This window comes from Lissotriton vulgaris, chromosome 4_1 (genome assembly GCF_964263255.1).
Source record: "Lissotriton vulgaris chromosome 4_1, aLisVul1.2, whole genome shotgun sequence".
Lineage (NCBI taxonomy): Eukaryota > Metazoa > Chordata > Amphibia > Caudata > Salamandridae > Lissotriton > Lissotriton vulgaris.
In genome coordinates this window covers 312,648,575-312,660,901 of record NC_141691.1, presented here as the reverse complement: position 1 = coordinate 312,660,901, position 12,327 = coordinate 312,648,575, and the positions used below count along the sequence as shown (strand labels likewise).

The window sequence follows — 12,327 nt, the reverse complement described above, 5'->3', positions numbered from 1 at the left end:
AAAATTGGTTATACTCCTATTTGGCATATTTAATTTGCTATAAGTCCCTAGTATGTCATACAATACAAAGTGTACCCTGGGCATGTATGTTAAATGGCACTCCTGGGCTGCAGAACCCATTGTACCACACACTACAGTGACAATCTAAATAGGACTGCATGCCTACCATCGTAGCCTAGTTGTGACACCTTCCGTATAAGTCACCCATATGTAGGCCTCATGAGCCCAAAAGTGGAGTGCATGGTATTTAAAATAGGACATATATAAATGTTACACATGCTCTTCCAGTGAAAAAAATCCCAAACGCTATTTTCACTGCAGCAAGGCTGGATATTTTATGGGAAAGCCCTTGATTGCAATATTACATTTAGTAATTATAATTTCAGCAAGAAAACAGCTAGAATTGTAATTCAAAGACTATTTTTGATAGTTATTTCTAATCCAGTTTCATGGCAAAATCAAATTTGTGATAACTAATAAAGGTACCCATAGAAAGCTATGTTTTACCTGCCTAAAGCCTCTGGAGTCCCATCTGCATGAGATCCAACTATCACCTGGCAGCTGACTAGCCCTCTTGATGAGGTGTGTAAATTGCTCGCAGGGTTGAATAACAATGGATTAACCCAGTATCCCTAGGAACCTGGGCAGTACGATAAAGTAATAAACAATTGGTTCTTTCAGGTACAAAGAATTTCTTCAGTTATCATTAATAATAAGCAACATATTTCTTTGTAGCTCAATACATATTATTTAATACAGAGTAAAACTCAAGAGAAGAATCAAGAGAAAATCAAGAGAGATCCAAACTATCTGCAAAGTTCCAAGGATACTTTATAAATTGTATTCATTTATAAGTTTTTTCATTCAGACAATATGCAGGATATCCAGCAGTGCACAAGGTGAACAATGTGACAATTGGTGCTCAGTGTGTATTCGTGCCATAGTTATATACAATTAGACGTGAAAGGGAAGGGGGTAGTTGTGACCAATACAATCAATCATTCACAATAAACTGTACAATGCAATAGTCAGTTTTGAATTACAAAGTTTTTGTAAATATGGTTCGCTAATGTTTAAATGTCGACGTTTCAACCCTATTGTCGCGCTCTTCAAGCGTCTGCACGGGTCTTCTTCAGGACGGGGTGGGAAAGGGGTACATGGTGGACTCCAAGTAGACCCAGCCGGGCTTTCCTTAGGAGTGTGGTGTGAGTAATCGAATATTTATGGTCCACCAATTGGTATTATTACTTTATTAAACTGCTTGCAGAGCAGGACAAAGGCCTTTGGTATGGGGAAGTATTTTTTTTTACTCTGGTAGGATCTGGGCTGTGCTCAGGAACTTCATTACCTTCAAAGAGGCCTACTCTGTCACAGGGAAATGTTAGCTGATACCTGGCCAGGGCTTTTTTTTGTGCCTCTAGTTAGGCAACCCCCCAATCCTAGTGGGAGAGTAGCTGCCCGCTTAACTGGTTTGAAGTGACCAAAGAGGAGGGGTTGCTCATTTCCCTGGCCATACTTCTGAGTGGTCACACAGCATCTGCACAAGAAGAGAAGGGTTTTGCCATCTTGGGTCTGGGCAGAGAGGGGCATTGTGGGAATGTTTGCAGTAGGTTACACAGGAACTGCTGAAAAGTGTCTAGGGTTACCCCTTGGAACTTATCTCCTTCAGAACTCTTCTGGAAGGGATCCTGGACTGGAGCCATAAATCCAGCTCTGTAGACCATGTTTTTTTTTTGTTGTTGTTGTTTTTTTTTTACCTTTATCGTGTAAAAGAAGGACAGTTACAGACCCACAACCACGGAGGCTGGTCAGTCGAACACAATAACATCAACATCAAGTTACACAGCTCATCAGCCGACAACCCGGGGGTACGGCAGCGATACTTCATGAGTACATTCAAGCCTGTGGTATAGCCAGGATCAGCGAAAGGTTTCACATTTTATATTTTATTTAAATAAAACTACAAACAAAAACACAGAAGAGAAAAAGCGAGGCATAGCTATGTATAAACTGGCAGTTCCCTATGGCAGTAGGTGACGGGTGAGAAAACGCGTGTCAATAAGAATGAGGAGAAATGTTGGGGAGGGCGGGGGGGGGGGAAACCTGGTAGCGACCAATACAATGCAGTCAATTAGAACTGAGTACAGGGAACTCACGACCAAGGAAGAAGGAGTGGATCCGGAAGGTCGGTGAACGGAGGAGTACAAATCTCACCACGGTATGCATTCCATTGTGCCCATATCCTACCCCATTTCTTGGGCCTGCCGCGGGAAACATACACGACTTTCTCCCTGAACATGGGCCAGTCCATATTTTCCTTCCAGCGCAGGAGCATTGGTGGCCTTGGGGAACCCCACAACTGGGCTATGTCACGCTTAGCGACCATATTAGCCTGTAGACCATGGTTGGGGGGAGTAACACTGGTAACAAGCTGAGAGGCTACAAGTGATTTGTGGAGCTACGATAGTCCTGTAAAGTCAAGTATGAAGCCAATCTAGGAGGCCCCTGCATGACAAGTGGTGAGAATCAAGATGGCGGGCACACTGTGGAAAAAGGCCTTAGGAGCAGTGGTGCTGCTTGTGAGAGCCACACACTGGGGCTCTTGGAGGCAGACCCATCAATGCAAGGCCATGGAGTAGTTCCGGGCACCCTTGTAGAGAGAGGGGGAAACGGGTAATCCGGGACTTGGTTTTATGAAAGGGATTAAGTGGGTTGGCCAGAGAGGGGCAGAGTTAGTGAAAGAGGACCCGCATGGTCACAACATCTGCCTGTAATTGTGCTGTTTTAAACAGCACAATTACAGGCAGCTGGTGTTACCAGGCTATTGCTTGTGAACTTTTGACCTGCCAGGATGATGGAGAAACAAGTGAAAAAAGACAAACAGGACTTCTTCCTTCTTCTCTTCTTCGTGTACAAGAAGGAGGAAAGGTCAAGAGTTTGAGGAGACTAGAGAGGCAAAGGCCAAGAGGTTGAGGAGACTAAAGGGCCAGCCATTGGAGAACTCCTACCGGTCCAAAGAGAAATGAGATCCAGGTCGATGAAGTCTCCTTTAATGGATTTCGAATCTGAAGTAATGCAAATCTGTCTTGAAGATGGCTTGACCCTGAAGCAGGGACTCCAATATGAGAACATAAGTATACTCCTTTTCCCTGACGTAAGCATGCTAAGGCAGGAGAAACACTGTAAATTGTGGATTCTGACAGGCTTGTTGATACTGAATATTGTAATAATGATTTGAAACCCTGAAAGCTGAATGTGTCTAATGGCAACAAGACTTTCCTGTTTTTGGAAACCGGTGTCGAAAAATCTTTCAAGGAACAACTGCAGAGACCTGCTTCCGATGGCAGTTAAAAGTCTCTTTATGGGGGACTCTGTTGACATGGTCATGTAATTGATTATACCTTTGAGCACACAAGTACTTTGGAGGAGAATGTGGCAAGGCTCTATGCGTATGATTCTCAGTAATCCCCACAGTCAGATGCAAAAAATCCAATTGTGTGCGCCAAGGAAGAGGGCAGCCACTCATGCCCACAAAGGCAGACCAGAAAATACTGCCCCACAACAGAAAACAGGTTATCCTGAGCACTACTAAGTGTGTGTTTTGAAATCAAAGTTCAATCCATATTCTTTCAACTCTGATGTTTATTCTCGAGATATTTTAATCACAGGTCACTATTCATCCTTCCTTTACATGCTACAATTTTCCAAATAGCCAACATGTGTTTCATCAGAGCTCTAAAATATCTCTCTATTCCAGACGTCTACGGCTTAAGATTGATTTCTGGATGATCACTATTCCTTTCTAGTCCTCCATCCAGGACCCTTGATAACCAAATTAAAATCTTTCCGACCCAAGTGGTAGAGAGTACTTCTCACTCGTCTTGCTCTTGCGCTAGCTGGACCCTGAGGTATCAGAGCGCTTTACAGAATCAAGAGCAAGGCATTAATCAGTCACTGGGCATTACACGTGCAATAATCATATTTTCAAGTTACATAAAATATAAAACAAGTGAAGTATAGTTATACAGGGTGTGAGGTGCGTACTACAATATATACAGAGAAAAAGAAACATTATATGGCCATGGGGTGGAAACCACAGAAATGAGATCCATTCAAAACAAATTAGAGTCCATGGAGAGAAGGACATCAGGAAAAATAGAGGCAAACACAAAGAAAGAAACAGCCAACTCATCAACAGAGTCTGACCTGATCAAGCGAGCTTAATTGAACCAAGCTTCACATTATTCATGTGTTCCAGTATTTATTGAGGATATGGCGTTTCAAGTCTCTTTTGAAGCCCGGGAAAAGGGTTGCATTGTAGGTCCCTCGGAAAAACCTAGATTGAATCTTACTCAGTGTGACGTCAAGATGTAGGATGTCACTGTGTGATTTGATTTTGTAGTAGAGTTGCATGTCATCTGCATAGAGGTGATATTTGAATCCTGGTTGTTTCAAGATGATAGTAAGGGGTTCCATGAAAAGGTTGAAAAATGAGGGTGAGAGCATTGAAACCTGGGGACACCAACTGTGACCGGTTTAGGGTTCGAGAGGCAGGACTTGATTTTGATTTGTTGTGTTCGGTGTTGTAGGTAAGGTGTGAAACTGACAAGCATCTCCATTCTCTATGGATCGATGGATTTCATCTGCAATGTTGAGAATAGTGGTTTCTGTTCTACAGCCTTTCCTGAAACCAGATTGGAAGGAATCAAGTAGGTTGTATTCACCTATGTGCCTGTTGAGTTGTAAGATGCATTTTTCCATGGTTTTAGCTAGGAACGGGAGGTTAGAGATCGGTCTGAGGTTGTCGTTTGTTAGGGTCTACCCTGGAGTTTTTGTGTACAGGTGTGATTTGACATAGTTGGAGGGAATCCAGAACACACCCAGAGGTGATGGAAGTATTAATGATTTTTGTCCAACAGGGGGCGATGATGTGATTTAGATTATGTACTATTTTTGCAGGGAGAGGGTGTGTGAAGTAGGCTTTAATTGTGCAATAATATTGAAGACTTCTAGCTGAGTTGTGAGTTTTGACCAATTGGCCTTGTTTTTCAGTTGGGTGTTAAAAAGGTTGTTGTATGTTCCATTTGGGGTTGAATGGTTATTGAAAAGTTCGGGTGGTCGTACTGTGTGGGGGGAGGAGTGTTAGAAAGAATGGTTAGCAGGAGAGGAAGGGTAGTGACTTGAGGGAAGGATTGCTCAATTTTAGCGATTTTGTCCATGAGGAAGCTGGCAATCTCATCATATTATTTCGTTTGGCGAAGATGTGGGTTGTCGTTTGACAATGCGAAAGCTCTCTAGGCCTGTTCTTTGCTCTGTCAAGTTGGATACAGAAGAAGGAGGCTTTTTCTCAGAAAATTTGCTTTTTCTCTGCTAACCTAGCAGTTCTGAGGAGAGTTGGATGTCATGACGAGGGGTTTTGTCTCCACGTCCATCTGCTAGTGTGAGTTGTTTTCTTTCGCTGTTGAGATCAGAGTCAAACCATGATTTAGAGTGGATTGATCTTTGTTGTTTTAATTTGAGCGGTGCAACTTGGTCAAGAACTTACATTATCTCCTTGTTTGAAGTGGGTAGTGAGCTCATTTGCGTTTTGAGAGAGCGGGAGACGTTGAAGTTCTACACGAATCTTAGATTCCAGCTCCGTAGAAGGGACTTGTTTGAGGTCTCTGGTCAACTGCTTAGTTTTGTTTGTTAAGTCCGAGTGAGTTTTGGCGATGTTGAATAGTATGAGCTACCTGTGATAATATCATCTGGAGGAGCGCCTTTGATGGGAGTAGGTTTGTTGCAGAGTTGCATTTGGTCATTCATCTCAAGAAGGTTCATGAGGCGCCTGACTGTGCAGTCTACAGCGTTGTTCCAATAAATGTTAAAATCACCCAAAACACTTCCTTCGAGTCGGTAAGAGAGAACAGAGTAAGTAGGTCAGATAATTCTTAAGCGAAGAGCGGGTGATCACCAGGCGAGTGGTAGATAGTGTAAAGTTTGATAGGTGGGTAGCCTTTGTCTTTATGTTCAATGCCAGGGTATTCCAAAGTTGAGTATTCAGCATTCTTTAGAATGGAAAGTTGGATTTCCACCTTGTGGATTATGGCTAGACCTCCACCTGTTCTTTCAGTCCTGTCATGACTAATGATGCAGTACCCAAGAGGAGTAAGTAGGTCAAGAATGGCATTAAAGTTGTCAATGAGCCAAGTTTCTGTAAGGAAAGCGATATCAATTCCCGCAATGAGAATAGTTTCAGCGATATTAGTAGCGTCTTGTACTGCTGATCTACAGTTGACGAGCATGCAAGATAGAGGGCAGGGATTATCCTTAGCAGATTTTTGGGTATGGATGGCGGTCTAATGCGCAGGAGGTCTGGGTGAGTGTTAGACCTGGCATCATTGGCTTGGGTTTCCCCTGTAATTTTGCCTTTGCCTTCTGTGTTTTTGCTGTGTGTTGGAATTCGTTTTGCTGGTCAAGATGCTTTTGGCACTTTTCCACTGCTGTTCACTGCCAAAGTGCAAGTGCTCCCTTTGTAAATTATTGTTATGGATTGGTGATTCTATGATTGGTATATTTGATGTACTTGTCAGTACCTAGTACAGTGCACTGCACTGTGTGTGCCCAGGGTCTGTAAATCAAATGCTGCTAGTTGGCTGCAGCACTGATTGTGCCACCCACATAAGCCACTTGTAAATGCGCTAAGTCGGTCGCAAGAGAGTGGAGTTTATGATCCATTCGATTCAAAGTCTGTAAGAAAGAGTTAGAGGTGCATCTCACATTGAGGGTGGGGAAAATGCAGTAAAATTTGCATAAGAGGGAGAGGGGATCGCCCTGAAATGGGGTGGTCTATGTCGTTAGGACTAGCATTAAAACAGTCTGGTTGGGATGTTTAGGGTCTGGCTTGGGAAGGGGGGAGTGTCAGTTGAGTAATTAGTTAATGATGTTCTTGGGATAGGGGTCTCATCGCAAGGTTTGCCGTGGGCCTCATTTGTTGCAGAGTGATTGAACGTCAAGGTAGGAGCTGTGGTGACCATCAAGAAGGCAATTGTCTAGGGTGAGTGTTGGAGGGGGAATCAAGGTTGTTGGAGAATTTGCGGCCCATCCTGAGTACAGGGGGCTGAGAGCTCTTAGCTGTAGGGATGATCTCGTCAAAGGACCTGGAATTGTCCCTCTTCTGAGAGAGTGGAGTAGAGTTATCGCTGGAAGGAAGGGCATCAGCTGTAGGATTAGTGGATTCAGGACTATGGCAGGGGACTGTGACCCTTGGCTTGGCATAAGTATCCCCAAGCTTTAATTTAGTGAGGTTGCAAGATGGGGAGGGATCAAGAGAAGTTGTTTTTGAGGCCATTGATAGGCGGAGTGTGTTGGTGGATGTGACAAAGTTGATGGAAGTGTCCAGGGGTGCCACGAGGGAGGGAGTGAATCCTTAGGAGGAAGAAGGCGAGACTGTTCAGGGTAGCTGAATTGTGGTGCGGGGGAGAGAGGTATTAAGGGGTGTTTGGCTCTGTTGTGTGTGTGAAGTGACCAATGTACAGAAATGCCAATCAAAGATGATGAGGTGAGTGTCAGCAGCTTGTATGAGGATATTGCCGGTCCTGAAAATAGATATAGCGACTTTCCCTCTCAAAGGATATCATCAGATTATTCCAGAAGGAATTTTGACTGTTTTAGTGACTGGAAGGAAAATGTTTTTCCATTTAGCCGTTCGTTTGGAATAGATGATAAAGTCAGTTTTATGGGGGAACATTGATGGAGACAAATTAGTATTGAGATAGTATTAATTGCAAGATTAGGCCTGCAAGGGGAGGGAAAGGCAAGTTTTAAAAGAGGATATGAAGAGCAAAACCCCACTCTCAAAGGGCTTGCCGTTGCGGTCAGCCACAGGTGAACACGGGGGTTATCAGAAGCATTGCTAACCTTCACTGGATGTCAGATGTGCCAGGTATCAGGTTGGCCAGTGCCCCTCAGTTATAGGAAAATAAGTAGCGTCAGTTAGAACATCCCGCTTGTGGGGGTTGTCGCTTAATGGATAGTAGAGCTTCAAATATTTCCGAACAGTGGATTGAGTTTCTCATTGACATGTTCAATTTTGAAGTGGCACTGCCGAAATGCACACCTATGACCAGCTGGTAACGAGGGCTTTAGCAGGAATTGCTAGGGTTAAACATGGTAGGGGCAGTAGATCCTTCCTTTATTTCAGTTATACAGCCTGTAGTTGGTATTGTAAAGTTTTAAATGTGTTAGATTGCGGAACACCTAAAATACTGTACAAATGTGGCTGACTTTTTAGATTTGGCAGATTATCCTTGTTATTGCGTTTGGAGCCCTTCTTCAGTTTCAGTGTGTGAGTCTGCCAAGAAACATTGTCCTACTCCACTTTCTAAAACCTGTGCATGTTCAGTCCTCTGTACCTTTCATCTGGGCAGCTGCTCGCCATCTTGGGAGTAATCAAGCATGAAGGCTCGGTGGAAGAGTGGCCCCAAAATGGAGGGGTGGATACAACCCCCACACATCAAACCCAGTGAAGAGCACGGCCGCCACTAAGCGCCCCAGCCACAAATTAGCCCCTGTGAATGACCCTACCAGGGACAGACTTGTGCATTCCTGCTTGCTCTCTGTGAGAGCCGAGCGGGCGACACACGCCACTCCCCAATCTGTGCCACTTCCGCTTCAACATGTCCTCCAGGAAGCATGGGCACAAGTAGTGTCAGATGGGCTGCAGCCAATCCACAGTATCAGGGCACACATAGTCCCAAGCGGGGCGGCACCTCTCTGGGCGCGTCCCTACAGGAGAGCAGAATCTTTCATTGTGTGGCTAACAGCCTGCATGGCAGATGAATGCTCAGCACGGGGCAGTCACCCCAGCAAAGACCAAGGGGTTTGGACTCAGCCCCAAACCCGGCAAGGTTTGCAGAAAGCCTCAGTTTTGAGGAAGACCGCTGGCGAGGTTGAAAAGCATCAGCGTGAGACAAATACCCCATCAGATCCAGGAGGTACAGCTGGTCTTCTGCCCCAGACGAGGTAAGAAACCGGTCAAAGCAATTTGGCCACACAATTGTCAGCTACTCACGTGGGCTTTGCAGGCATGCAGGGATGGCAGGCTGGTTAGCAGATGCACTCTGTTTCCCCAAACTCGGTGGACAGTCCTTGAGTGTGTTTGTTCATCGGGAGTGATCGTAACTCTCAGTCAGTGGCGATCCTCTTTCCTGGATGTGAGAAGGATCCCAACAATTTCTTCAGAAGTTTTCCAGTCTTCGTTATGATAGTTTCCTGAATAGTGCTGGATGTATGGCAGGACAAAAATAGGGATGTTTTAAGAATAATCATTACCAAGTCTAGGAGCTTCTCTTAGGAGCTCCATCTCAGAGGCCATCTTGAGATTGCTCTCTTTAGACAGCTGTTGTATTAGTGAAGGAGAATTGTAAATTACCCTCGCTTTAGGAGGGAAGAAACCCGTATATGGAAAGGAACAGTGAAGTGATCTTCCATTGTTAGTGTAAAGGGGGTGAAGGAAGACGTGTATAGAGGGATGATCCGAGATTATGGGATCCAGCAAAAGACTCATGTTAAGAGTGGGTAAGTTTGACAAGTAAGGCCAGACTAATGCATCAGCAGAATCATTTTGTTTGTTCAGTAATTCAATTTTTGTGTGTAAGAACTGAAATAAAATGGGTCTGTATACTTTTTCCACATAGGCTCAATGTGCTGTGTTATTTAAATCATATGTATTAAAGCAATTAGTGAGATGTGATGGGGCTAGAATAAAGGAAAAGCTTGCCTCACACAATAAAGCAGTTATTTGTCGACATTGAAATGGAATTGATGATGTTAAATATTCTCCTCACCCTAATAAGCATGCTACTTCCTGTAGTTTTATGATTTTTATTATGAAAAAAACATTAAATTACACTTCCATAACAACTCCATTCTTATATTTTTTGTAGATGCTGCCTTGTGTAACACTAGAAAATTAAGCTCCCCTTGAAATGATTTTGAACTGCTCGTAACCATTTCCGTCATCTCTTGGTGATTTGAACTACAAAATGGCTTTTAAGAAAATGCTGCACTTGGAGCATTTCACAGTCACCAAAGCATACCATGCCAGCCATGGCAACATCAAGTCACCAGAGAAGCTGCTCTTCATCTCCCCACTTTTGCAGCAGAAATTACTGTCTTACTATTTTAAGTTTCACTTGTTGTTGCTTAAGGCTTTCTTTCAGAACTCTTAAAAGATGTACATTTGTAAATTATTCTGTTATCTCATATGTATTATAAATTAGGTAGAAATTATTTTGGTAATTGAACATGAATTTCACTTGGCCTTTGCATATAGAATCATCACTTGTTTAAAGACTGTAAAATGATTTTGGTGTACAGTGCTTGCTAAATTAACACTATTATGTTAATGATAAATCATACATCAATGTTTGATGGAAATAGAATTCTTTAGTCATCCAATTGAGGACACGATGATTTGGCCATGTGAAAGTTTTAAATCCTACTGTAAATGCTTTTCATGTATCTATAGCAGATTGATGGATTACCAGAATGGAGTGTGGATTCTTATTTTGCACTTAGATTGACGCTGTATGATCATTACAAAGGACATCAGCATCAGAAATATTTAAAGACAGAAACTTGTACAGTATCTGATTAGCATTCATGTTTACATTTAACAGATCGAATATTTTGAACTCGTGCCATAGATATGAACTCAGTTTTCAGATTTGCACTAAAGATGTCCTTTATTCTAGATACCGTTGTACTCTCAGCCTTTCTACAATGCGTTGTTGTTTGTTTTATGTTTGTAAGCACCGAAAGGTACTTTACCATTAACTTATTTATTTGTCCACTGTAATTCTTGTGTCTAAATGATGTGTGTCCCAACATTTAGCTCGATGTCTAAAAACACTGATGCTATCAAAATATGTTTAATAGGGATCCCATTAGTATGATATGGAAACTGATGATTTTGAAATGAAAAACAATTACAATACAAAGAAAATACACTACAGGTTTCATACTAAATATGTTAAAATACTTCATTTAAATTCGGATTCAATCTAATATATGCATTCCTGGTCAGCCACTGAGTTATATTACTTTATTTATAGACTGTGTGCATCATCAGCATGTTTTAATACTATTTACCCCAACATTGGTGGTATTGTTATACATTACAGAAATATTGAAATGACAAAAACAAACTTTATTGTTATTTAAAAAATAAATAGGCTTCATTTGGATAATCATTTTAGGCAAAACTTTGAAGCAAAAACTGCAGAGTTGCATCATCTTTCAGATGACACTCCCTTTCTTACAACAGATTTTCTGCTTTTGACTCCAACATAATTTGAAACTAAACTTTAAAACATGTACATATTTTAAAAAGGTATCTATGTTTTCCTACTTTTCCTTATCAAAATGTGGATTCTGAAATCATTGTAAACCACAATAATATATTTCTAATGTACACTATTTTACGAGCACAAGCACTTCTTCAAAAACATGTGAAGATGCACCTTTGTTTTTTATTGTGCTTAAATGTGCTGGCTTAATTATGCCCATGATGTATCACCTTTTTGGTCTCTAGATGTACAGAACCACCTTTCAACATTCCTCGTAGTAATTCATTTCAATATATTTTCTTTCCCAGTTTCCAGTACAGTTTTAGAGTACTTTATTGTTTGTGTATGACAGGTACTGGTTCTGCAAATTTGAATTAGCAAACCACTGTTTTTAAATAGTTGAAACATTGTGTATTTTATGTTATGTGTTTTAAAATTAAAATATGTTGTTTAAAATGACCTCACCTGTTTGTGTATGTGTTTTAACCACTCTGGAACATAATCCTTCAACTTTAGGATGAAATAAGAACCTTCCTGAATATTTTAATTGAATCACTTGATTCAGACATAGGGTTCATTATGATGCCGGTCGGACTAGCGTCCGACTTGCATCGTGTCGTAATCGAAACCGACCGAGTAGTAGTCAGTGGTCCTTCCGACGCATTAGGATATGACCGCCCATGAGACGGTCAGAAACATCAATTTTTCTATTGCAGCTTTTGAGGAGGCTGGAAAAAGTCCACAGCACAAGCCGCATTGGGAAAATAGATGTTTACAAACATCCATGTGCCAGGCATCATGTCGTGCCTGGCACACGGGGCATGGATGTTTAGTGCCCCCCAGGCCTCATAGCGGAGGCTGCGGAGGGATGAGGCCCTGTTAGGGGTCCCAAAAGTCCTTTTCCAACAGCTTTTCAATGGCAGTCAGACCGCCATTGAAAGGCTGCCTGATGAAGGTCCCGGCCTCACCGTTGGACGTTTTTCCACGACCTTGTACA

The 12,327-nt window shown here is 42.3% G+C and overlaps 1 protein-coding gene across 3 annotated transcripts in view; it reads left to right on the top strand.

Moving 5' to 3' along the window:
• MCF2 (MCF.2 cell line derived transforming sequence) overlaps positions 1–11,790 on the top strand; it is an 870,271-nt gene extending 858,481 nt beyond the window's left edge. For 2 of the 3 annotated variants that reach the window (XM_086918639.1, XM_086918641.1), the window contains one exon: positions 9,927–10,115. In XM_086918639.1, the coding sequence (XP_086774765.1) occupies positions 9,927–9,967 (41 nt within the window). In that variant the 3' untranslated portion in view covers positions 9,968–10,115. Of the gene's footprint in view, positions 1–9,926 lie in introns of all 3 variants that reach the window. The other variant, XM_086918640.1, reaches the window with a different exon arrangement.
• The last annotated feature ends 537 nt before the right edge of the window (positions 11,791–12,327 follow it).